Raw genomic sequence first — 27,811 nt, 5'->3', positions numbered from 1 at the left:
AGAGAAAAAAAAAAAAAAGAAACAAACGCTACAATATTAATGTTTTTTTTCTGTGACAATTACAACATCTCCACAGGTTTGATTCAAACTGAGGCATTCCTTCACTCACAGATAACGCATACTGTTAGCTAACAGAAGAGTAGGATAAAACAATGCAAATAATAAACCTATGATATTTGATTTAACAGATAAATCAGCAATCCCCTTAGACTGAAGCTCAATAACATCCACTACACTAAATCATTATCACGCAACATGGGACTAATTGCATGTACTTTTGACCAACTTAAGTTAATAGGTTGACATATTCTAGTCTCTGACTCATCTGCACCCACACTGATTTCTATTTGTTACTCTTTCTCTTATCAAGTGACTCCACAAAGTGTACAAAATTGTATGACCGTTAATTATTAGAAAGCATTATTTCTATCAGTGCTTCACTGATGCACGTTTACTGGTCGTTACAGAGACCTGCAATGCAAACACATTCAAACAAATAGCTAACAGCAGACATGTGAGGAAACAGATGAAGAATGTTAAGAGCTTGCAGCTAACAAAAGTAACTATGGAAACGGCCAGCTCTACATTGCACTAGCTTCCACAGCTCTCTCCAGAAATAAAAACTGTTGGGCTAAGAGCGAATCAGGTAAAGACAAAAGATCCCGGGTGAACCTATTTATAGTGGGCCTTACATAACATACATAGACCTATGTTGGCTGAGGCAAGTTTGGTACTAAACAGCAAGCTTCTGAGTGGGGGGAGGGGCAAAGTGAGTGTTTGTAGAAGTGATTATGATGGATCCTAGAGCAAATTTCATTGAAAGCCATTTAGTATAAACAGCAATTAGGATGGCTCTGCTCGTGGCGAGTGAATCAAATAATGAGCGGAAGGCTTGCTGTTTTGATGTCAGGGAGAACAAACGTTGTTACGCTGTCCTGTGTGGTCAGTGATGTCAAAGCTGGACTTCCACAACATTAACATGCAGTGCGCTAATGAGAAGTGACCCATTAAACCGTTCACAGCCAAGAGGCTTGAGGAATACACATATTTCCCAAGAAGCACAAATTCATAGCCAGTTAGGCCAGGAGCTTTGTTTGTTTGTACGAAAGGCAAAAAAAAAAAAAAAAAAGTTGTGTCAGAGGAGAACACACTCACACACACAAACAGAGCATTATGTGGCCTCAGGACAAAATATCTGATATCTGCAGTGAAATAATATGAACATGCAAGCCCACATGAGCACAGAACCTGTGTGTTAGAGCCACTGTAGTGCTGTAATGCATGAACAGTGATCATCTAGAAATACACCCTGCCACCATATCTTAAATCCAAATTGATCCATTAGCATAATTATCCACTTATACTGCTTTAATTCTAAGTAGCTCTCCATTGTAAGTAAAATGATAGCTAAGCTGTATTCAAAAAGCCACTTTTCCACTCACAAATGCCTTATTAATTAGCTCCCTCTAGCATACCTTCCCAGTAATTACATTCAATACAGGAGTTACTGCTGTGTGTGTGCACATGTATGTGTGTGTATGTGTGTGCGTGTGTTGGGGTGGTGGGAGGGGGTGCTTTTAGACAACTTTATAATTACTCTGTACATGTATAATGATCTCCATCATGAAAAAAAAAAAAAAAAACTATTTCCACACTGAGCTGCTGCTTTCTGGACACTGTATTCATGGCACTCACCAGTCGAATCAGTGGTAGCAGGCAATCACAAAATATTCACTATATAGAAGCTCTGATAAGGTTGGGATGATATGCAAATGAATACTCCCTGACTCATCTGTTTATTATGCAGTCACATTAGTTAGCTCTGATGCTGTTTGGCTATTATCCCATCTCACTGTGAAAAAAGGGTCCTGGGTGAGGGGGATGGATTGCGCAGTGAGTGCTTTAGTCACACAGATTGTCCGCACTCTTCAAAGAAATAAATGCATTTTCGACTGTAGTTGCATTGAGGGGATGTGGAATCCATTTCCTCTGAGAGAAGCAGCAAAAAGGCAGATGATGTGGCTCATCTGTGTCCAAAATCCCTTGATACTCTGCTTTGCGTTAGCAGGTCAAGGGGTCAAACCACGAGCTTGCGTCTTCTGTGACTGAACCCGAAGCCAATTATTTCACATTGATAAATCATACGCCAGCTTTTCATGATCTATACTCACAACGGTTCAGCCAAGCTATCGTTTCAAGGTGTGAAAATTCTAAAATATGAATTTTAAACCTTTTTGGAGATGCACACAGGCTTAAACTTACTGTTAATGACAGTATCGAGGAAAACGAGATACTAACACTGTAGCTTTTAATACATTCAGCAGGACAACCAATGTGCAGCTTCACAGTCTATCTGCTGTTCTGCTAACTGATACAGGTACTATTTTTAGCCCTGCAACCTTAAAGCACCATGCTAAGCCTTCAACTATACAACCACACATCTAGTCCATTCAAAGGATTCATAAAAGTGTAGAGGCTGCAACCCAGTGGTCACTGCACACATACTGAGAGCCAATATCAGTGCTCTCAGTACCAGCGTTTTATATCTGGTGTCAAAGTATTAATAAGAACATTGCCACTCTTTGCCCCCGTGCATGAATGTATGGCAGCATATGTCAAGGAGTGAAAAGAATCTGCCATCTATGTATTCTCTATGCCTTTGATCTTGGCTAATTAAGCACCAAGCCCTCACAACAACTGTGCTCCATGGAAACCATGCAAAAAATGTTTAAAAAAAAGGGAAAAAATTGACGTCAGCTAGAGGCCTTTGAATGTGCCATCTGACAAAAGAAAGAGGACCGGCTGCTGTATAAGGTCGCAGTGTGTTGAAGCTACTGTCGGCTTTGACTGACAATGATAGGAATTACCTGCAAAATATGCACAGTTTATGTCAATAACTGGAATAGCAGATAATCTTCTATTAAAGCTGTACATTGAGAATGAAAACCAAACTTTGCCTCTCCATGGTACTGTGTAATATTCATTAAATATTAACACTTAAAGCTCAGGCTTAATCGTGTTTTGGGGATAATATCTGCTCCTAGGGTGGGTGATATGCTCTCAAAGATATTACAAAGATTTGGAGCTTAGAAGATAAAGGGTCCGTGGTGGGATTTCATCTACTGCCAATAAGAACAACTTTACTAATTTAAGATAATGTGTAAATTAAAAATGGACACTTAAAAATTCAGCCACAATATTAAAGAAGGACCTACATAATGCATAATATTTTGTAGGTCCTTGAACCACCCAAACAGGGTCTAATCTGCCAGTGTCTTGTGTTATCAGGCACTGAGACACTGGCAGTGGATAGTTTGGGTCCTGCAGATTGTTGGAAGGGGCCACTGTGGATCGGGATAGTTCAGGCCCAACTTATGGATGCTTAATTGTACTGAGCTCTGAGGTATGCACAGTCCGGGTCAGTGACTTGGGCTCTTCTGTGTGCAGTTTTTGTGGGGTGGTGGGGCACACTGTCTCATCGGGGGAGGCTGCTGACATGCCGGGGTATGCTTTATCTACAATATCATATAGGTCAGTAGTTAAAGTAACATCCACAAGAATACCAGGACCCATTGTTTCCCAGCAGAACATCTCATTGTAATAAGATGATCAAAATTAGCAGTCAGTGGTTTTAATATTTTTGGCCCACTTGTGCATATGCAGTAGCTGTCAGAGGTTATCCAGGTGGCCCTGGCTATGGCCAATGGATAACAGATCCTCACCGCCCTCCTCGTCATTTACTGAACAGCCGGTGAAGCACTTTCTCCAACACCTGTCTCAGGTCTGCAGCCACAAGGACCAATAACCTCATGTCATATAACAATACCTGCAATATTGTAGTTTTTTCTTTGAATCGCCTTATTGTCTTATAGATTGTTATTAGGTGAGCTTTCTTTGTTTTTCTATTTGCTATTTAACTGTGCCCCTCATTCTGTGTAATATTTACCTTATTGAGTTTTTAAAGCTATTCTACTTAATCTTTTTTTGATAGATTGTTTAATGTTTTGCCTGCTGTAACACAGGAATGGCCCAGCTTTTGTGATGAATAAAGCATAAATCATCATTAAATTATATTCCAAGTGTAGGCCAGAATTTGTTCATTATACATTATACTAATTTTTTACAACTGTTATACATTAATAAAGGAAAATAAAGACTGCTGAGTTTGTTTCATCTGTGAGAGACAGATGGTCATTTTCTTTCTTTTGGAAGTCAGGCAGATTGCAGTTAAAGGCTTAGCAAATTAAAAAAAAAATGCTTCCAATATTGCTAACACACCAGTATTTCCAAAATAAAGTACACTCTGGCAAAAAATATTTAAACCATTTAATTTTTTGACAAAACCAATGTCACAGTCAGTTCTGTATTCCCTGCCAGTCAAACCACAGGCAACAAAAAAATGTTCAAATAGACTGAATTAAACTTTTTTTGAAAGACTGATTAAACAATTAAACGTCAAAATAATCAATCATTAAGACAGAAAATCAAAGACATGTGATAGATTAAAGAGAAAATGGCACAGTTACAGATAATGGCCCTTATTTGTCAAGTGAAAGCACAACTTGTACAACTTTTCAAGGACAGACAGTTGTCTGTTTAAAAATGGTCCTCCCCTCTAGAAAAATGGATGTCTTCTTTTTCCATATTAAAGGCTGAACCAGTGAAGGTGCAGACAATTAAGTTAAATGCATCTGAAGCACTAAACAGACTTTGGCTCCAAATACTTGGCAAAGACAATGTAGCTGCACTTAGACTTGTTTAAAACTACTTCAAAAATACTTGTGTAAAACACTTTATTTTGATTAAAGGTTAAATAAGAAAATGTGATCACAAATGCCAATTTCTAATTTTGGATCTCATTAGCATAGTCAACCAGTCTGTATCGCTACACTTTACTGCACAATGTTGATTCAATCACATCCAGAGAAATGAAGGCCAATATCTTAAAAGATCTGAGATAAAAATCAACAGCATCAATACTGTTCAGCCATCATTAATAGGGTCAGAGCTGACCAGCCAGTGAAAGGATGGCTTCCCTGTCCCCTGCCGGTGCTGTCATTGTACTGCTCCCAAATATACCCTGTTTCAACATACTGTCTATAAACATTATTGATGATGTTAGTCCTGAGTTCCTCATAAAGTACAGCTGCCTTCTCTTGGTATGGCCCTTCTGTGTGGCTGTAGTAGTGGAGGGCTCCAACTGCCAAGTAGTTGATGTTAATCCAAATGGGTCCCCTCCAGTAGGGCGCATCGTGTTCTGTATTTCGCTTCATGTACAGGGGATCGGACTTGGAGAGTGATCGCAGGCCATAGGGTGTCCACAGCTTATTGGAGTCTCTCATGTCTCGGAAAATGTGCTCCAGTTTGGGTGAGTTGGGCTGGAGAATTTTCAGTAAGAAGGGGAACAAGCTAACATAACCCAAAGCATTAACATATTGTGCTTTGGGGGCCCTGCGGACAGAGCGAACAAGACGTGCTACCGGGAACTGATGACGAGGCTGTCCTGGAGGTACGTATACCTTCTCCTTCTGCAAGGATACATCCTCTGTGTGGTTGCCAAAGTCACTGAAAGCACGGAGTTGTTCTGCCCAGTGAAGCTCACTGAGCAGGTTGTTGTCACTGAGCACTTCATGCGAGAGCTTGTAGTCCTCGTGGGGCTCCCCTAGTAGGTGAGCTATTCTAGCCATGATGCCTGAGGACAAAGCCATCCAGCAGTGCAAGTCAATGTGACGCTCATCTGCTGAGGGGTGTGAGGCCCGTGGGTAGTCATCCAGCCCAGAAGTCAAGGTCTTGGGATTGAGGAACAGATTGGTGTCCTTGTCACGTCCACGCCAGCGGTAAGAATTGGGTAGGAGCCCTGTCTGTGTGGTGTTATACCATTCAAACCAGGTTTTAAGCCTGGGGAACAGCCGTCGAAGCAAAGGCAAGGTTGGTTGGGATGCTGCCTTGTCTGGGTTGGATGACAGTTGGTCAATAAGTTCCTGAAGAGCTAAGAAAAGTGTAGGGGGGTTGGCGTTCTCATTTCGCTGAACAATAAATTCAGCTGGGACTTTGCTGCGAGCCTCATCTCCAAGAATCTGCTCACGGGGGATCCAGCCCTCCATATTCATCAAGTCTATCCAGTGGGCAATAGCCTCCCTCGTCACCTGGGGATCCCACTTGCTCAGCAGTAGCTGGTGAAAGCCCTCATCCCAAAGGAATCCTCTGGGAAAGAAAGAGCGTGATGGAACAGCGGTGAATAAAGCACCTTCAGGATAAAGGAGTGGGTATTCATTGTAGACTGACTGTACCACCGATTGGCCATAGAAGTAGCCCATTCCACCCAGCATGTTGCTGAGCGCTGCCTTGCCAAATTTAATATATGCCTGGCTAAACCCTTTCTTCTCAAGGCCAAAAGTTTTCTCAAACTTTGCATCAAAGTCAGCTTTTCTTTTCTCCAGCTCTTGAGTCATGGTGGAGCCCACCAGTTGGTTGGGGCGATTGTGGAAGTTTCCAGACTCAAACAGAACCTCGATCTGGAAAGGTGTTTGAACAGTCACCTGGTAAACCACAAAGTCGCTTTCCTTCCTCGGGTCAGCAGGTTTCTGTTGGTTTTGGTGGTGGGGGGGCTTGTAGGTGTCTACACCAATGTAATGCCTCTTCTCACCAGAAGGAGGGCTGTACACAAACCTGCGGTTCAGACTGAACTTCACAATGTCAGTCAGCTTCTCCAACCCAGGAGACACTGTCTGAAGGTAGTTGTAACTGAAAAACATAGGATGCAAGCATTAACTGCCCCGTAGAGCCAAATCAATGAAATAAACACAAAACCTTAAAGTGTAGTTTGTACTGAGCTACTACTATTTAAGCAAGCTTAACTGAACTTTGGTAGCCTTAGCACACAGTAGATTAACTTTGATATCTCCTGCTGTACTGATGAATCAGAGTTTGAGCAACTGGTCACAATAAAAATGAAACTTTAAGTTCCATTTTACATTATATCATGCACCTTCCCACAATTATTCATTGGAATAATTCTTATTGTTTCTATCAGTGCATACTGTACTTTTCTGTTTTGCTACACTGGTCTTCTCTGGCCCTCTTCAAAGTACAAAATACTGCTGCTCCCTGTAAATGCTGCTAGCCGAAAACTGGCATAGTCCTGATCCACTCAATAAAAAGTAATGACAGTTCTTTCATAATATGAATGACACCTTCACTGCACTTCTGTGATGTTTCAGAAGTACAAAGGCCTCTTTGTTCTGGTTTTAAAATGTTTTGTACATATTTGGCTAAAATAAATATCTCAATGTTGAGAAAACTTTCATCATTAAACATAAGTCTGAAAATCTTCATCTGCTGACATCTAGTGGTTGGATTTTTTTTTGCACTCTAGTAATAATATAGCATCACTCTATATCTTATAACAATATTACCATTCAATGTTGTGCAACATAATCAGAATTGTAAGGCTCATTCAAGTAATGATTCTCTACTAGAAATTATTTGGTTTTTAGTGACTTAAGACTCCTGTCTACTACACTGAATTTACACAACAACATGCTTTCACCTTTCTCTCAAGATTTACCTTACCTCACCAAGTGATGACTGATTTTTTTTCAGCTATACCCCATTTATTAAAGCTTAGACAACTGTTGTCTGATGGATATCTTTAACCCTGATAGTACTGAGCAGCCACTGTACAGCATGTTCCCTCCAACTTCCTTGTCTTTGTATTTGGTCTACCAATTTTTCCATTCACTCTTGGACTCGTGGCACTTACGTGGCATATTTAGCACTGGATAACTCCCCAGTGACGGGCTTTCGGAAGGTGATCTTAAAGTTTCCAAGCTCTTCTGAGAAACCAGTGATCGAGGCAAGGCGATTCCTCTCCTCTACATGAGCCTGTAGTGAGCCCTGTCCGTCTGCCGCTGCGTAAAACATCAGGGAGATGACTGGTGCCTGGGGGGCAGAGCTCTGGTGGTTGAAGACCAAAATAAAATCAGTAGTGGATAACCACAGATACATTTAAAAAATATCAACTTAGATCACACAAAACCTTCAGCTGTATTTGATCATGTGAGAGAACAGCTGTACATGCAGTAAATCAGAACAGTTACTGCTCACATGCTGCTTGGCTGTGACCCTCCACGTCCAGTCTCCTCCATGATCCCCCCCCATCCGCTTAACAAACTCTGTGGTCAGTGTGAAATCATTGTCTCTGATTTCTTGGACGCCAAAGGTGAGCCCATCATGCATGAGCCATCCGTAGCCTTGAAGATGATCCCCCTGTTCGCAAGTGTGCCTGAGATTCATGTCCAAATCAGAAAACTGACGCATCCACATCATGCCTGAAGACACACAGAAATAAAAGAAAAGAAATGCAGTTTAAAGATGTAAAAATTATGTTCACGATTATGCAGCAAAAATTTCTTGTCTCTACTAGCACAGCAGCACACACTTGCTGGTGCTTACGTAGTACTAAAACATGTATCGCAAGTAGTCCTATCAACTAATTACCAGTAATATTAATTAAAATGTGGCCAAAGTGTTCTTAATTTTGCCAAGTACCCAGGATTTGATCCAAATACTCAGGAATATTAAAGATTAATACAAACACAAATATAATGATAATTACATATTTATTATCCACCCTTAAACAGAATTTTTTGTTATTCCACTGACTTGCTCTTGTCAGAGTAAATAAGGTGTCTACAAAAAACTGATTATTCTTGAGTCTGTGGTTTTTGAAATAAAATGTTATAGTCAAATAATTTTTTCTGTGTTTTATATTTATGTATCCTTTCAACTAAGGACCCTGAGTAGACAAATGGAGCTTCAAGAGACAGCTCAAGGTTCCGGATATAAATAACATTGCTGCTCTAAACCAGTGTAGTCCAGCATCATATAAGGATGGCATTCATGTTGTGATTTAAGTTCACCGGACACGTTATTAGGTACATCTTGGTAGTACTGGGTCGGACCCCCTTTTGCCATCAGAACTGCCTTAATTCATCATGGCATTAGATTCAACAAGGTTCTGGAAACATTCCTCAGAGATTTTGGTCCAAATTGACATGGCAGCATCACACAGTTGCTGCAGATTTGTCAGCTGCATATCCATGATGTGTATCTCCTGTTCCACCACATCCCAAAGGTGCTCTATTGATTGAGATCTGGTGACTGTGGAGCTCATCTGAGTACAGTGCACTCATTGAAGATGGGTACACTGTGGCCATAAAAGGATGGACATGGTCATCTACAATACTCAGCTAGGCTGTGGTGCTTAAACAATGCTCAGTTGGTACTAAGGAGTCCAAAGTGTGCCAAGAAAATATCCCTTACATCATTACACCACCAGCAGCCTGAACTGTTAACACAAGGCAGGATGGAGCCATGCTTTCATGTCGTTTACACCAAATTCTGACCCCACCATCAGAATGTCGCAGCAGAAATCGAGACTCATGAGACTAGGTGACGTTTTTCCAATCTTCTATTGTCCAATTTTGGTGAGCCTGTGGGAACTATACCCTCAGTTATACCCTGTTCTTAGCTGACAGGAGGGACACTGGAACTGCTGTAGCCCATCTGACTCATGGTTCAATGTGTTGTACATTCAGATATGATTCTTCTGCATACTTTGCTTGTAACAAGTGGTTGAGATACTGTTGCCTTTCTGTTGCTAGCTTTCTTCCCCATTCTCAGTTTGAACCTCAACAGGTCAACTTGACCATGTCTACACACCTAAATGCACTGAATTGCTGCCATGTGACTGGCTGATTAGATATTTGTGGTAACAAGATGTTGAAGAGGTGGACCTAGGGTTTAATATTTTTCCCGAAAATTACATGAATCAAATCCCGGGAAAAGACGAGCCAAAAGTTTTTTTTTTTTTTTAATTAGGCCTTCTGTAGCCTGTGTCGGGCTTAACCTATTTTGATATTGTAGAGGTAGCTTTCCAGCTATGTCCTGTTATGCCCAGTAGGGGGCAACGTTGGCTTGATTAATGCAATAAAACCTACATCTCGGCATTCGAGTGCTTGAGCTATGCAGTGTTGTATCGTTCCTCAACACTCTCTTAACAAATATAATTCGAATATTCCTGCATTGTACATGGAATTATACCAAGCTATTTTACAATTGCTGGTGCAAAACAATGCGGTTCATCTCCACACAGCATTGATAAAGGCTCAGCCACTTGCGCTGTCCACAATGCACACCGTTCCACCAGTGGAACGCTGTAATAGTCATTGAAAAGTTAACTACCGTACTACACTATAATATGACATAGCACAGGGCCTTGAGTAATGCACTACGACTTGGTCATTGCCATTCTGGCAACAGCAAATTTATAACACCGTGTCTGAGGGTTAAAGTAGGTTCGTTGTGAATCGTCTTTTGAAAAACTGGTCAATCCTTATAGCCTAAAAAATATACATTGTACTCAACTCCATTTTAAAAGCGAAATATGTTAAAGTAATCTATTTCATGATACTTTCTTCACACATTAGGCCTGCATCCTAATTCATGATTGTTAGTAAGCGGCTGCAAACGAGGAAAAGAAACACTCGAAGTTAAACAGATATTTCTTTATTGTTCAGGGCAGGCATATTTTATAGGCTATATAATGCAATATAACAATATATAATAATATAAAATTATATAATACAAAATACTTTAGGCTAAACACATTGCCTACGATTTCAACAAATTAAAGTGGAAAAAACTTCAACTGTGTAATACATCTATTAAAACACTTGAGATGAAGGCTGAAGCCTTAAACGGAGGCTGAACGTGCCTGAAATGAAGAGTAATGCTTTTCGCATTAAACGAACCCTTCTCTCAATATTTCCTTAAATTTAAAATTCTGAAGCTTTCTTTTCTTTTCTTTTGCGCGACTTTTTTCCCGGTTTCCCGTCTTAACGTTTCCCGGGAAATGGTTCTGATCGCATTTCCCAGGAATCCCGAGTCCCGGGATTAAACCCTAGTGGACGCAGTGCGCAGTGAGTGTACGATTAGACACTTGTTTTCATTTTAGTTACAGCAATAAAGCTTATCACTGTGATTTTAGTTCTTTAGTTTAAATGTAACACTAATTTCTCCATATGGAGGTTTAAGATTGGAAAATTCCCCCAAAACAGATCTGAGGATAAAGCAACTTCCAAAGAATCAGATGTAGTAGATTGAGATTGACTTTGTAGTCATTGGCAGTTTAGTGGGGTTGGAAAGGTTAAAAAAAAAAAATTGTATCTATTTATAGTATTCACAGTCTCAATTGTTTGAACATTAGTACAATGTTCTGACTCGAATGTAAGAGAGCATACCTGTCACAATAGACCTGGGACTCCTTGTTTTCATGCCAAAGTAGACCTGTGGCCTGTATGACCCCCAGAACCTTTCTGGAGAAACCCTGGCATTGGTGCTATTGGCATCCAGGACGGGAGGAGATGGGTGCAAAGTCACCACCCGTTTAGCCAGGCTGGATCTCATGTAGATGGCATAAAAGAACCAGATGAGGCTGAATATGCAGAGACCAATGGAGATGTTGATAAACATTTTCCCAATATGAACTTTCTTTTTCTTGTCCTTGCGGTGAAATGCAGAGGGCTTCTCATCTTTCCTTGGAGGTGGAGCAGCTTCACCTGTCACCACCCTCTTCCTCTGCCTGCCCATCCTACTCTACGGGAACTGGGAAGAAGATAAGAAAGAGTTAAGATTTATCATGCTAATTCTCATTGCTGATAAAGTTTTGATAAACTGATAAATATTATAGGATAAATAAATGATAAATAATGGTTTAACATCAAGTAAAGTGTAAAGTGCTAATATTACTTTTTGACTAAACTAGAACTGTATACAATTAGGCATTTGTGTGTTTGTGTGTGTATGTATATATAGCTGTGTGTGTGTGTGTGTATATATGTGTCTGTGTACGTTCAGTTGAGACATGGTATAGCTAGCCAGTGAAACCTATGATATATAAATATGTTATAATATATAGGATATATATTTTGATATGTCGGCCAAAATTCCTTTTCTTTCAGACACACGAAACAAAGAGATTTCCATAACACCTGGTAGATGTAGTTATTTATTTACTTGTTTATACTCTGACTCTGCTCAGATCAGCTGATTCTTGCTGCCAACATTAAAGTTACAGAGTCCCCTCTGGTGGACAAACTACGCAACATCAACACTGGTAATGTTTGGTTACTGACGTAACCCCAGTTCTCTGAAAACTGAGTGTGATTTGTCACTATGGGAAGTGCCCTCTGTCGTGACCAATCACAGAAGCTCCACTACCACGTCAGTCCTAGAAAGACCAATCACTTCAAGGACACGGGGGGGGGGGGGGTTTAAATTACATAATCTTTAATATTAGGCCTGAATATTTTTTTTTCCAAATGGACAGAGGTAATACACACATACACAAGCAATAAAACCTTACAAATATATGTGGGGATGCCCAACTAGCAGCTGCACAGATGTCCCCCACCGAAACGCCCCTAAAAATGGCCCATTAGGTAGCCATTCCTCTGGTGGAATGTGGAGGAGGCTGCAGTCCCTGGCACTCATATGCCATCACTATAGCTTCTACCACCCAATGTGACAATCGCTGGCAGGACATAGACTTTCCTGTATGCGAGGTGGCCCAGGACACAAAGAGCTGGTTGCTTTTCCTAAACCCTTTTGTCCTGTCTAGATAAATGCATAAATGCATCATGCTCTGACAGGACAAAGTGAATTAAGCTGCCTCTGGCTCTTATCAACAAATGGTGGGGGGTGGAAAGCTAATAGCTCCAGTGTGGAGCAGCTATAGGTAGTTTCCCTAACCTTAGGCAAGAAGGCCGAGTTAGGGCGCAAGACCACCTTACTATAGATAGGGTAAAACTGAAGAAAGGAAGTGTGTGTAGATAAAGCATGCAACTCACTGATCCTTACCCTTCCCTTAACCAGAAAATCCTAAACGAAGCATAACACATTTGGGACAGAGCAATGATAAGGAATTATATTCCTACCTCTGCACCATCCTTGAAATGCACGCCATTTACCATACACGCCATTTTGGAAAGAGCTCTTGCATTCTGAATTTTCGCAATCACGCTCAGAGGGAGACCAGACCCATTTAAATTCAGCCTCTCACGTCCCAGCCCAGAGAACTAACTGCTCTGGATGTGGTTGAAAAATCTGCCCTTCTGCCTGTGAAACCAGGTCCCTGCGCAAAAGCAGTGGCCAGGCTGGCTGTGGAGCAGACAGGCTAGCTCTGCTATCCATGGTCTGCTGGGCCAGAAAGAAGCAAAATCAGCACCGACAGTATGAGGCTGAGGGGAGGAAATGCATATAGCAGCACTTTTGGCCATGGGTGCACTAACGCGTCCTCGCCTAACGGTGCACCCTCCCTTAATAAAAAGAAGAGGGCACTGCACATTTTCGTGCGATGCGAACAGATCAATGGACATCTGACTGAACCTGTCCCACAGCTGGAGGACTATTTTAGGATTGAGTCAACTCTCAGTACAGTAGACTCTTTCTGGAGAGCAAATCCGCCATGGTGGTCAACACACTGGGAATGTGCATCACACATAATGGCAGGAGGTGTGTATATACGCCACCGCTGTTGTATTGTCCATTCTAAACAAGACATGGAAATTTTTCAGGAGTGGCAAAAAATGCCTCAAAGCCAGATAAACTTCTGTCAGCTCCAGATAATTTATAGGCGTGCAGCGGCGCCTTCGTGGCCAGGTGCCATTTATGACCCTCCCCTCGAAAACAGCCCCCCACCCTGTCAACGAAGCATCCATTGTCAGAGCTTTCCTCACAATAACTGTACCCAAGGGGACACTGACTGTGAGCACCTTGGGGTCCCTCCAGTGACGGAGAGCCAGCAGAAATTTGGCAGAAATTCTCACCATACAGCTGAGATTACATCTCACATCTAGCTGTAGGAAGGACACCCAGTGCTGAAAAACCCACATCCTCAACAGTCCCTGAGGGATGACAGATTACTGAAGACATCAGCCCCGTTAAACGCAAGCAAGTCTCCGAACAGGAGAGTTTGGTACTCATAGGTTACGCCCTGAAAGGCAAACATGAGGAATTTTCCTGTGTGCTGGTTAAATGCCTATGTGGAAATAAGCATCCTGTAGATCTATCGATGTGAACCAGTCTCCCTGTTGAATAAATCGGAACAACACATTTTGTGTTAACATTCTGAATTTGCATTTTGGGTAGAATTGAGGGAATGTTACATCACATACTGGATTTACAATCTCACCTTTTTCGAGATAAGAAAATATCTGGAATAAAAGCCTAGATTTATTTCCCTTTCCAGTACAACTCTTTTTGCACTGCGACTTAAGAGAGAGGAAATTTCGCTCTCTAAAGCCTTTGTGGCTTCCCCCCGTAGCCACCGAAAACCCCACCCCATTGAAACTGTGTAGTTTCGTTGCAACCTGTAGTCTGACCTGACCTCTCTGATTTTTCTTGTTTTTTTCTTTTTTGAACACACTGCACCCTTGGCTTTATGCCTGGCTGCGATGTGAAGTGTTTTCTTGTTTGGAAGCACACACACCCCTCTCCCTCCGAACTGACCCCATAACAGTAGCGCCTGTGATGGCAGCAAGGCTGCGGAACACTTATCTCTGGATGGGTGTTCTGGAACTTTTTTTCATTACATGTTTCATGTAATGACAATAAATTGATTTTGATTCTGATTTTGACAAGGTATTGAGGGAAGGTGAATAAATCGGGGAACACTGAGGGAACTTGCGCTCCTCTGTGACTGTGAATGGGGAGAATGTTGTTGGCCATTACACAGCTTAGAGTGGAACCTGAGGAAACATTTTGCTGCTTGGGTGGCTGGGAAGTAGGACCCTTAAAGCCTATATTACACCCTCTTTCCGCCATAGCTACAAAGCCTGGGCGGGCTGGCGTGGCATGACCTTGCGGGGAAGGCAAAGGTCAAAAGCCTCACCCTACTTTTTCTTCAGGTCACTAGCCTGCTGCATAGTGGTTACTGGCTCTCCAAACAATCCCCTAGCCCGTGACGGCTTGAATGGGGAACCCGTAATGACGTGCTTATCCTGATCAGGCAGGCTGGTGAGACTGAGCCACAGTGATCTTTCCCCTGCCACGGTCAAGCCCATGATGTGGCGGCTCTGCACTGCACTCCAAGTGATCCAGAGAATAAGATCCGTAAGGATACATATCTCCTCCCAAACCGACTGGGGGTACTTTTATCCATCAGGTGGCCAATGTCCTGAAACAGCTCAGCCTGGTAGGCTGAGAGCATGGTGACCACGTTAAGATTTTTTATAGACTGAGCTACCGACTTATACACCTTTTGGTACATGGCAGCTGTGAAATGCTCCATTTTACCTGGGAGGGTGAAACATCGGTTTGGGTGGAGATGAAACACCACTGACTGTTCCACCACCAGGGGATCAGTGAGCCCCAAAACCTCACTGTCTGCAATTTCCAGGTCACAATAACCCTTGACGGGTACCCAGTGGCGAAAAGGTTTAGCCCATTAATGTTTCATCTCCTTCATACACACCAGGATGGTGGGCATGAGCTGCTTGTGGGATGCCTGACGAGCAGGCAATATTTTCCCGTTGTACAGGTCCCTCTCCTCCTGGACATACTGCGCTGTAGGCCAGGTAATGGACAGCCTGGCTGTCGCGCGCCACATATCTCTTGTAGATCAACTTCGCAGCCAGATGGAGAGGGCTGACTCTCCCCGCTGATGGAGCTGCCAGGCTGCAATGCCTGAGCAGGAGGGAGAATAGCATCCTCCTCATTATCATCCCTGAGGATATCCATGTTAACATCCTCATGCAGAGGGTATGGGGGTCTTTCCCCGAGATGATCAACCCACAAGCAGCTGCGTAAAGGCGGTACGTGACATCCTTAACCCTGCCACCACCAGCGTTCCCCTGAAAGGATCCAGTGGTAGCAATAATACTAATGCTCAGCTTTGACAGCTAGCAATAGCTACACAAAACACAAGCTACTTGTTGTGCTCATTCAAAACACGTGGATAAGCAATGACAACTGCTACGAGAGAAAAATATTTTCGTGATGAAAATATAACTACAGCATAATAAAAAGAGACAGGCATTGCCTGTCTCTTCTTTACATTTAAAAATTTTCATTTATTGGTCATTATAAATCATGATACCCATAAATCAGCAAATGGCTAAAGTCTGCCAACAATATCGCCCCACCAATAAATTTGTGGGGCTCTGATTAGCACACAGCATGTAAAGTGAATGACATGAAAGAAACTCTCCACCAAAATCTGTTCACAACCCCTGAAAAATATTAGTCGTTTTTTACATACAAGATACAACACACACCATTCACAAAAAGTCCAGATAAAGATCTGTGAACAAGATGAATGACATTCAAAAGGACATATACCCAGTTTAAAAAAAAAAAATCCATTTGCACATGCTCTCACATGGACAAACTGGATGGACAGATTTATGGATGGTGCCAATATTGATATTTTTACTAAAACGTGAAGCTGATCTAAACATTCCCCTTCAAATACAAGAATTACTACTTCATGACTCCTAGTGGAGGTACTTAACAAATGAATGAATCAAGTGTAGGTTATCCAGCATGCTGTGAATAAGAATAAATTTAAAGGCGGAAAATGGCATAGTTGAGAAAACAAATCAGAGCTGATTAACTATATTGAAATATAGTTAATATGTCGAATTAATGCAAAATTCCTACTTTTGCTTCTTTTATTTTTCCTCTTAGGTCACAAAAATGTTGTGATATATTACCGATAACTGTCTAGCAATGTATGAAGTAACACAGCCATGTAAGAGGACTACAAGCCTGTATACTCCTAGCACCGGTCCCAAGCCCAGATGAATGGGTAGGGCTGCATCAGGAAGGGCATATGGTGTAAAATCTTGGCCAAATCAAACATATGGACGATCAAGAATGATTATTCAACATTGGATCAGGTTATCACGACCACCTCCAGTGCTGCTGGCTATCAAGGTGTTGGCGAAAACTGTACTACTGCTGGCCAAAGACAAAGGAAGAGGAGAGGGGGAAGGCAGGAGTGTGGAGGTAAGAGAGTGACTGACTGGTAAAATGAGAGAGATGTCATATGATGGAGAGAAGGAAATCAGATATATTGTGCGTGCAGAAGACTTTGGTGGAAGGAAAGCAAGGCCAGGAGCATCAGGTCGACTGCTTTGAAGACAAAGGTAGAGAGGGACAGTGCAAAGGATGGATAGTGGATATATTGGACAAAGGATATTGAACATGGAGCACCCTGGGAAGGAGGAGAAAAAACACAGAGAAGGCTGATGGATGCTTTGCAATGTATGAAGTATCGCAAAATGTTTGTGCAGCGATACCATCGTTGTTGTGGGCAACTTGTTGTGACAAACGTATGGTCACAGTACTGCATGAGGATGTCTGAGTTTATACCTGTACACCTGAAATCACCCAATAAGCGGGTCTAGCTCTAACATCGAGGAAGGTAGACCAAGGAGTCAGGACTCAAGATGGGGTTTTAGCAACATATAACCTGGCGATAACAACCGGGATAACATTCAACTAATAAAATCCATCCTTGTTATTCTTGTGAATCATGAAGGAGCCGTGTAAGTTTACGTCGCCTCGAGCTTAAAAACGCGGTCTTGCTAATGTTAACCTTGCATTGCCTAAAATAGCAGGAAAAGTCGTGTCTTTATTAAAAAGCATTTTATAAATTTAATCTCATCTTACGCGCAGTGGTCTCAATTTCAGCAGAAATTTCCCGACACCTGTTTAACAGGGTGAAATAGTTCCTCGCCTCTACACCCCGGTAATGCAACGTTGCCTACAGGCTCCACGCCACTCGCTAGTTGCCTCGATGCTAACATCAGTTGTAAGAATAACAGTCATTTGTAGCGGTATATTTTGGCTTTAATTACCTTGTAGCTAATAAAATTTGGGTAGATTTCCTAGTTCTAGCTACATGTTCATTGAACAAACGGTTACCGACCTGTCCGAACACCAGAGTCTCAGCTGCTCATTATCCGTTACTGGCTAAGCTTACTAGCTACTTCCTGGTTACTACTCGCTTTGACTGACGTATCCATGCGCTGCCTACCGCACGCCGATGATGTCGTCGACTGATTTATCGTTTACTCCTCAAAATTAAATAGATTTTAAAACTTACATTTAGGAGGCTATTTTTAGTTTATTTAAGCATATAAAATAATCTTGAACAATTCATTTAAAATACATTTACTTCAACATATTTAATTTAACCGTAGGAATAATTAAAAACTATGCTAGATTAAAGCAGAGCTACATTTCTTAAAGGGGCAGTCTTCAGACAAAACCAGTCCAAGCTTAAGCCTCACACTGCTTCCTGGTTACAAGTTTTAGTAAAAGCTGCTTAAATCAGTGGAGAAAACTGACAGAGAAGCTGCAAATACAAAAGAACCAAAAGGTTGAGAATATACACTTAGGATCACCTAACAAAGTGAATGATGTACAGTTGTAAAAAAGAAAGTACACCCTCCTGTCACTTATAAGGTTTTACGTGTCAGGACATAATAGTCATCTGAACTGGGTAATTACAACCTCACATGAACAACACATTAGATATTATGCCTTTTTATTATTTATCTAACAAAAACTAGGCCAAAATGCAGAAACTTTATCAGTCTCTCACATCATTGTGGATGAATTTTGACCCTCTCTTCTTTACATTGTTTCAGTTTATTGAGGTTTGCACATTTCACTGAGGTTGAGGTCTGGACTGGGCCATTGCGATGATTTTCTTTTTCAGTCATTCTGTTGTAGATTTGCTGCTGTGCTTGGGATAATTTCCCTGTCCCAAGCATTCGCTGTCAGATAGATGGCCTCAGATTTGACTATAGAAAACTTTGGTATACAGAGGAGTTCATGATCAGCTCATTGACTGCAAGCTGCCCAGGTCCTGTGGCTGCAAAACAAGCCCAAATCATCACCCCACTACCACCACCACCACCGTACTTCACAGTGAGATATCTGTGTCGATATGCTGTTCGGTTTTCACCAAACATCTCCACTTCGGTCTCATTTGTCCGAAGGGCATTGTTCAAGAAGTCCTTGATTTGTTCAGAAGTAACTTTGCAAACCTAAACTTTTTTTTTTTTTTTTTTTTGGGGGGGGGGGGGGGGGGGGGGGGGGGGTTGTGTTAACACTCACCTGAATGCTCCAGACCAGCAAACTGTCAAAGCCGCTTTTATAAAAGGTGCTCACACTTACTGATGATCAATTAATCAAGTTTATTTGATTAGCAGCACCCACACTGTTAACTCTTATGTTAACAGTAAGGGACTCGGATATGCTTTAAAAAAAAAAAAAAAAAAAAAAAAAAAAAAACTTTGGAGGGTGTAATTTATTTTTCATGACTGCATATTTGTGGTTGCCCAACCTCACCCACCCACACTGCCCGTGAGAACAAAATACAGAAACTTAAATTTGTTGCATTTTTTTAATGAATGAAATATATTTATTATAACTTTGGTCAACATGTAAAACTGTAAGACAGGGGCAGAAAAGTCTCAATGACCGTCTTCCAAGAAAAGCTGGGGTTGTCTTTACACATGCATTAATCATATTCCATTAAAGACAATTACTAGAGCAGCTTTGCACATAAAGGCTACCTGCCCAGAATCACCTGCTGACCACGTGGCTGTAAATATGAGTTAACTGCAAGCAGAGTGCTCAAAATATTGCTCATTTATTTAATTTTAAATCACATTAACGCCCAATGTCTCCTCATTTTCAGAAATGGCTTCTGAAGTGTATTTGCCCTGACGCAAGCTTCAGATAAACACCCAAATAGTGCCCAAACACCTCTTGCTGTGAGTGGTGCTTTACAAAAGTAAACATTTGGCTTCAAAGACCAAAATTCAACCAAAAAAAAAAAAAAAAAAATCTTTCATAAACCATCAATGAACCACTTGAACAAGAGGTATGAAACACAGTATCCTCAAAATAAGAATAGAAGATAAAGAGTTAAATCCTTGTTGCTCTGCTAAATCACTAAATGCTCACTGAAAATAAGGTACGCTCCTGTCCTTTGAGTGCATTTGTTTTCCATTTATAGCACATTACATGAACAAAAAGACACAGCAACAGGTGAAATAAAGCAAGAGACAAATAAAACCGAATTAATCTCCCACAAAACCCTGCCTGTCCCCCTGCCCTTCTGATTTGTGTTATTCTTGACAAACAGGTACAAAGACTGAGGCAAAAGTGCCGCATGAACCCCTAAAGATACAGAATATTCTTCAAAAATGGTCAAAAAAAAAAAAAAAAAAAAGAGTGATGAACAAGATGAAGGGAACTGAACCCAGGCCGCTCTTTTCAGTTTACTTCCACCAAACGTCAACGCTGGTTTGATGACATTATAAACATTACCAGGAGAGGAACAAGGAAACATTAGACTGCAGGCATGTCCGGTTTCAGGGAAACATGCTGGAGCAGAAACAGGGTGTAAGAACCAGTAGACACCCCTTCCTCCTCCCCCTCCTGCTGCTGCTGCTGCCCCTCTTCCTCCTGCAGATTAGTTCTTGATCATCCCTCCATCTCCTTCACTTACAAAACGCTTTCGCCCTCTAGTGGAGAAAGTCAAGTTAGAGAAATGTTTTAGTGTTGGTATGCAGCTCACAGTATTACAGATTAAGACCTGGTATATTTCACATTTTCTTATTAAGAACAAATCAACAACAAATCATCTGAGGCATAAATACACTGATGTCCAGAAAGTATGACAATGGGCAACAGTGCAGTTAAGAAATCACTGAGCCTTTATTGAAAATGGAACAGTATATGTGTGACCCATTTTTAAAGATTTGCATCTAACCAGGAGCAAGGGCTTGTAGCGCTGACAAGATTGGGAAGTCAGAAAACACTAAGTAAACTTATAAACCTACTCCCCCTGAATGCATCATTTGTCACGCAAAATAAATGGTCAAATTTAGGAAACGCTGCAGTCAGTGAGACTCTCCCCACCCCGTGTGGAAAATCTTTAAAAGAGCGTCAAAATGTGTGATACGTCTTCTTTGGAAGTTGGAGTTGGTCCACCAACCAACAGCCCGCCCTCTTTAGTGGGTCCAAAAGAACCAGAGAAACTAAATGTAAATACAGTAACTTGTTTTTTTTACCCAGGCCATGCATGTACTACGAGGTCATTATACAGTTTATCCTGCACTCTCGTTTACAACCACTTCAATCACTTGCCTCAAAACTGAGATTTTATGAACCCCCAACTCACCTGGAGGGACAGGCATCTCTCAGCTGTTTGGTGATGACAGACTCCTGGTAGCAGAGGTCCACAAAGGCCTCCATGATAGAGTGGGCATGTGGCACATCTAGACTGATTTCAGGGAGCTCATCATAGACGCGCTGGAAACCCTTCAGGGGGAAAAAAAAAAAAAAAAAAAAGCATATAAACATGATTAATATTAAAGTAGCACTACTAAAGTGATGTAATGCTTAAGCTAAGAAATTAAAAAAGGGAGGGCTAACCCTGTTCATCTGATCCACAGTGATGAGGCCCGTTTTCCAGAAGGACTGCAGGAGCTTCATCATCATATGACTGGCAGCATCACCTTTGGACTCCAGGACCATCACTACAGCCTGAAAAACAGCGTTCGCACAACATGATGTGCAATACTGAGAAACATGCACCAAGTGTCATCATCTAATCAACAAGTGAAATATGAAAGAAAGAAAAAGAAAAAAAAACAAACAAACTTAGGCTCGGTAAACATCAACAATCTGTAAGCTGAACATTTTAGGACACAGTGTTTCAGCCTACACCGGAGGCCGCTATCAGACTTTTTCATGGCGCGAGACAGCACAAGGCGAGCTAAGACTAGCAGCACGACTCTGCTCTCATCAGCAAGAGTTCAAACACGAGTAAGTCCTGCTCTGCGCAGACCTGATTAGAGGTTATGGTGTTGGACTTTGTGAAAAATGTGTTTGAAGTCTGCATGCCAGAAAAAGTAAAACTGGCTGCACTTAGCTGCATAACATGCACCACAGAAGCAAGAATCCAGCATACAGATTTATCACCGGTGCTAAGCGTATGTGTTCTCGATGGAAAAAACTGAATCTGTTCTTGACTTCTAGTCAACAACGTGTTTGTCCTCAGTCTAATATGGAACAGAAAAAAAAAAAAAAAAAAAAATCTGTCAAAACTGAGCTTGTCAACCGTGTGTGCATTTGAAATTTGGTAACCAGTTATCTGTTTATGCTTACACAAGGACACATTTTGATTTGATTGATTCGAAGTGAGCTTAGCAAATACATGTACTGCAAATAAGAGACAGTCACTGCCAAACACACAGTGTCCTTGGCAGAAAGCAGAAATGACTGTCACTGAAGAGATTTTTTTTCTAGCTTTGCTCTTCAGTTTACTTGACTAGACACCAGAGAATGAAAACACTTTAAAAAAAATAAAAAATAAAAAGCTTCAGTTTACCGATTTTAACTCCAATCCTGTTATGTGTGAAGACCTAATAGAAATAAAACATAAACAGTCTAGTTTGTTCAACCTCGTGTGGTTTATATAAATAAAAAGCTCTCGATACCTCGTAGACCAGCTCATGGTGGAAATGAGGCACTTCCAGGTCCCGCAGACAGTGCTCTGCCTCAGATACGTCACCTGATATCAGGTACTCCTTGAGCAGAAGATTCATCTGAGATGAACACACAAACAAACCAGGTTAGCAGTGTATGGCAAGGGCATCAAACACAGCTGGAAACCAAACTGATGTACTGCTGCCAGCAGGACAGTGCAGGATGCCCTTCCTGATGCAGGAAGTAGAGCAGGTCATCTACTAATTGGAAACTTGGTGGTTCAATCCCTGGCTGCTCAGCCTGCATGTCAACGTATCCTTGGGCAAGATGCTGAACCCTGAGTTAGACAGAAAGCACTTAGATGTAGAAAGTGCTTGTATGAATGTGACATGCTGTTTCAAGTGCGGTGAGTGCTAATGTACAGTATAAAATGTCCATTTACCCCAAAGGGATATTCAATTCCTCCCAGGATCAAACTGTGAATCTTTTAGTTGTTAGTCAAATGTGTAAACCTCTACACCACAGACCCACTATTATTATATATTAACTTGGGAGACAGTTGATGTAGACTCTGGCCAATCACAGGTCTAGCTCAGGTGAACAATTAAAGGGATTATAAAGAAGCAAAAAAAAAAAAAAAGAAAAAAAAGCTCAGACTGGAAGGTTTCTTCCAGTTTAGGGAGTCCGACATGGGAGCGTGAAGTTAAAATCCAGTGTGGAGCCAGAAATCACACATTCGAAGCACATCATGGTACATCACAGTGGGAGGAGATCAGAACAGAGAGGAGAGATGGGAGAGCTGCACGAGGAGCTCTGCCTTGTATCAAATTCATCCTTTATGTATTCCTTTGTTCTTTTCAAAAGACCTCAGATATTGTGAAATTACAGCATCTGGACAGAAGTAAACATTTTGAAGTACTTGGCTCTGAAATTTTTCATCTAGCTATTACTCCAGCAATAACCCTACCTCCTTTTGGGAAATAAAAGCTACCACAAATGTTTAACATCTCTGACAGAAAGATAAACATTTCTCATTTTTTGGAGTTTTGCTCGAATCTTTCAGTCTCAGTTTCATTTATTAGGAGGCTCGGTTTTGTCACGCTCACTGCAAATCTGCACGTACATCAGCAAACGCTGCTTTACTTAAACCTATTTATGGAACAATTAGTCATTCTATTTGAGAGCACGATTGATGCAAGATGCTCAAAACACTGAGTATAACCAACGCTTCTGAGTCAACTTTGGCTCCAAAAAAAAAAAAAAACCCAACAGTAGAGTATATAAGAAGAAGAAGAGGGTAAACAAATTAAAAGACGTAAAAGTGGCTGCAACTAAAGAGCAACTGTAGAGAGAACATACAGAGAACTGTAAGTGAATGTTCCATTCCCTCCCTCAGGCTGCACACAACCAGGCAGGAAATCAAAACTGGGCAGGAGAATCTGCAGGTCTGAAGGGTACTGAGGCTGACATAGCACTCACTCACTCACACTCTTTAAATGTAAAACTGTAAGTTGTGCAACAAGTGGTGTACTTGAAAATCCCACACTGTCCACACCCACCTTCACGCAGCAACAAAATCACAGATTACTGCAGAATTGTAAACAAAAACAAAGACCAAGCTGCAGAGCTTGTCAATACAAGTGCATAGACCTTGGATTATTTATATAATTATTATTATTTTAGGTCTATATATTATATATAGAGACCCAAGGAATATTTATTACACTGATGTGCAGACTTTCAGCTCTAACTCAAGGGGTTTAAAAAAAAGCAGTGCATTAACTGTTTGATTATACTGGAGCAAAAACTACAAAAATGTCTGTCCAAAAACTTATGGACCTAACTGTGCATACAGTTGCACAGTATGTAACACTTTGGACTTTTCTCATTTCATTAATCCTCTGTCCACCATCCTTCTGCCAGTGACCCAAAAATTAATCTCAGTGTGTTAAAGGACGTCTCATTTCCTAACATGCATCATATGGTCAGAGGAGAGAGGAGGCTTGCAGGAGGAGCTGTAATCGAGAATTCACCGGTAGATCCTTTGCTGGGCTGAGTGTTTTTACCTTTAATGTGTAATAGAGGCGCATGTATGGAATGTAGAAACCAGGAGGTTTGGAGGGAGGAAGACTCTTAAACAGTTCATCCTTCTCATTTAATATGTTCAATCTGTCTGCTATGCACTGTCTTCTGTGTGTATATTTTGCCACACTGTGCCATGTTGTGAATTTCATTAAAAGTGACCCATGTTCTAAGAAGTTGCATCTGAATTCATAAAATCCAGATGTAGCTGGGCTATAACAAAACTATTTATGATGCTGTCATGACAAATGTCTTTAATCAATGCTGCTTGAAAATGACGACCCCGAGACCGAGGCCTGTTGCATCGAATCCTCTCTCCTAAGGTCATTTTTCTTGCCTTAGGTGAGAGGCAAGGCAAGGAGAGCAGCTAAGGAAAGGAATGAAGGACTAGTAGAGAAAAGGAAGCATTGAGGTTGTAGTGCATTGTTAGAACACCTTAAATTTGATAATTTACTCATTTTTATTGCAATATATGTTTTGTTTGTTAAATCTATGCGTATGCTGAGAATTATAAAATGTGATTTTTTAAAATTATATTATATTATATATATATATATATATATATATATATATATACACACACACACACACACACACACACAATTTGTATATTATATATATATATATATATATATATATATATATATATATATATATATATACAAATTGTGTATGTAACACAATTTGCTGTATTAATCTGGCAGGGAGAGACTCTTTCAGCTGAAGGCTGTGTAGTGTGTATGTGTCAGCCTCTCTTGCGCCCTCTGTCTTTTTTTTTTTTTTTTTTTTAACAGTTCTCGCTTCCCAGGGGAGAAAAATGCTTTGCTGACACAGCAGCACAGCGGAGGGCTAAACTGTGGCTCTCTACCCAGCATGCATTTTTCCCCCTTCTGTTTGCATTACATAATGTCAAACACAAACAACATGCCAATACAAATGCTTCAAATTCAGACACTAGGGATTCATTATTCTATCATTTTGATTACTGAGACTAGCGAGTGACTTATTTGTCCATTTTTTAAGAAAGCTTACCTCTTTAATGAGATGTTTCACAGGTCTCAGACCCCCACCAACACCCCACACGTTGTCCAGACGAACCATCTCCCTCTTCATGGACAGCAGCACTGCAGCGCGGTCTAAAGCCACTCTAAAGAAAAAGACCACAGTTAGGACGGGAGAGCACACAATACAATTTCAATCTGACTTTCTTAAAACGGTGTTGAGCTACAGCTTTCACCTGGCATGGTCACAGTCCACTTTACCCTTGTAACAGTCCAGGAAAGACATGGGGAGGACATGATCTGCGATGGCTCTGGCTATAAACTGGCCTAACATCTGCAAGAAACAGGTGAAAATAGAGTCCCCCACATCACGTTTAACCCCAACGTGACACCAGTGTAACAAACATACCTAACTAATAGGGCATCTTTTCTTTGTGACAGTAATTTTAGCACTTAAGCCAATTTAGGCTTTCACACTGATTCACATAATTAGGCCACTGCAGTGCACAAAGATGGTGATTTAGCATTATGCTGCCTAATAAGAGCAGAAAGGTATGAAATGCTGGCATGTGTAATATTTGAAAGGGGTTTACACTTAACCATAGTTGAACTTTAAATCATGCTAAGCTCTGAAGCGAAGTGACTGCCCCTTTCTTTCCTGCATCAGTTTTACCTGTGGAGCCTCTGGTGTGTCCAGAATGAGGTCCGGGAGCTCTTTAAGCATCTTGTCAAATGCTCGCGCCATGTCACTTTGCGACAGCATCTTTCCCGACAGATCAGACAGCAGGCGGGAGGTCAGTTCTCTGTGGCTCGCTTTGCCTTCAAGGGACAGGGATACAGCCAGAGAGGAGAACTCATACTTGTTTGGGCCCAAGTTGAGTCCCTTCAACAGCATCTGACAGGGTTAGGAGGAAGAAAAAAAAAAAAAAAAAAAAAAAAAAAAAAAAAAAACAAGATTCATCACCAGATATCCTCCCACAATTAATGAAAATATTAAATAAGTGTAGAAGTCAGGATAACATTACAGCCCCATTTCATAATAGAAAATCCTTCAGAAGACATCTTATTACCTTTTGCAAAACTATTTTGCCCTAATTTGGAGGCCTTGCCCTAAACTTTTATCCAAATACTTTTAGTCACCCTCGAGTTGGTAAAGATATAATACATGTTCAAGCAAAAAATATGTTTTCATTACTAAAACAATTTTAAATATGCTGCAAGAAATTGATGTTCTGTGATTATCTACATAATGTATTTCTATTTATATAGTCAATAACAATAATCCAGACATAATGCATACTTACAAGGTATTCACACCATATTATACTCATGCGTGTACATGATGAACATATACTACATTATCTGATATCAATCATAACATCACTATAATCATAAGGCAACCATGTACAAAACATAATGCAACTGTGTTGTTTACATTTGAGCAATACTGCTGAGCAGTAGGTATGGCTTTAATTTCACTCAATGATGAGTCATAGTCTATACTATGTATGGCCATGAGTCATCTCTGACCAACATGACAGACAATGCTCAGCCAATCAGAAATTGGCATCACAGACTAACCAATAAGGCGGCAGCCTAAAACTGATGTTACTATAAACAGACTGGCTCTTTAACTAGAAATTTGGGACTCCCCAGATTCTCACCATCTAGCTACTGCCTGCTGTTTAGGCCAGTTGCTAGATATGGGGAATCCCCACTTTCTCCATTTCAGTAAATGATGGTCAAGTAGGTATAGCCAATCACACAGCACAATATGATCAAATGATGGCTAAGCCAATCAGGCATGAGAAAAAGGCTGCATAGCATATATTATCATAGCATTAGCAGCCTTGATGTTGTTTACTCTCCACTTCAGTTAAATACAGAAAAAGTGTACAAAGGGCTCTAAACATCCAGGAATATGAATATCGTGTTGCACATATTTGAAGAGTAAAGAACACATATGCCAAATTTCATGGCCCAACTCCTTGTGGTTTTAGAGTATATAGACTGGAAAGATATTTTGCACAGTGGGTAAAAATAAACACTGTGTTTAATGTTTGGCTGTACTGCAGCCAAGCAACTTTGAGCCCCAAAGTCCTTTCAAAAATGACCCCAAAACGCATAAACTCACTGTGCTTTGCGAGAGC

The 27,811-nt window shown here is 41.0% G+C and overlaps 2 protein-coding genes across 3 annotated transcripts in view; both read right to left on the bottom strand.

Annotated features, from left to right (window-relative positions):
• Positions 1-4,312: 4,312 nt before the first annotated feature.
• mogs (mannosyl-oligosaccharide glucosidase) lies at positions 4,313-18,113 on the bottom strand. The gene is made up of 5 exons (XM_030743506.1): positions 17,996-18,113; positions 11,304-11,667; positions 8,107-8,330; positions 7,763-7,956; positions 4,313-6,744 (listed from the first exon to the last, which is right to left on the bottom strand). The coding sequence occupies exons 2-5, from the start codon at positions 11,650-11,652 to the stop codon at positions 4,974-4,976; spliced, it is 2,538 nt and encodes an 845-aa protein (XP_030599366.1). The 5' UTR covers positions 11,653-11,667; positions 17,996-18,113; the 3' UTR covers positions 4,313-4,973.
• A 1,353-nt stretch (positions 18,114-19,466) lies between these two features.
• The window catches only part of pdcd4a (programmed cell death 4a), a 28,924-nt gene continuing 20,579 nt past the window's right edge, over positions 19,467-27,811 (bottom strand). For both annotated transcript variants that reach the window (XM_030734946.1, XM_030734955.1), the window contains exons 5-11: positions 26,335-26,556; positions 25,898-25,995; positions 25,693-25,807; positions 22,590-22,697; positions 21,523-21,633; positions 21,269-21,408; positions 19,467-20,609 (exon numbers count right to left, since the gene is read on the bottom strand). In XM_030734946.1, coding sequence (XP_030590806.1) covers positions 20,558-20,609; positions 21,269-21,408; positions 21,523-21,633; positions 22,590-22,697; positions 25,693-25,807; positions 25,898-25,995; positions 26,335-26,556 — 846 coding nt within the window. In that variant the 3' untranslated portion in view covers positions 19,467-20,557. The remainder of the gene's footprint in view (positions 20,610-21,268; positions 21,409-21,522; positions 21,634-22,589; positions 22,698-25,692; positions 25,808-25,897; positions 25,996-26,334; positions 26,557-27,811) is intronic.

The sequence above is a fragment of the Archocentrus centrarchus genome, chromosome 1 (genome assembly GCF_007364275.1).
Source record: "Archocentrus centrarchus isolate MPI-CPG fArcCen1 chromosome 1, fArcCen1, whole genome shotgun sequence".
Lineage (NCBI taxonomy): Eukaryota > Metazoa > Chordata > Actinopteri > Cichliformes > Cichlidae > Archocentrus > Archocentrus centrarchus.
The sequence above is the reverse complement of the archived record's forward strand: the minus strand, read 5'-3'. Positions and strand labels throughout refer to the sequence as shown.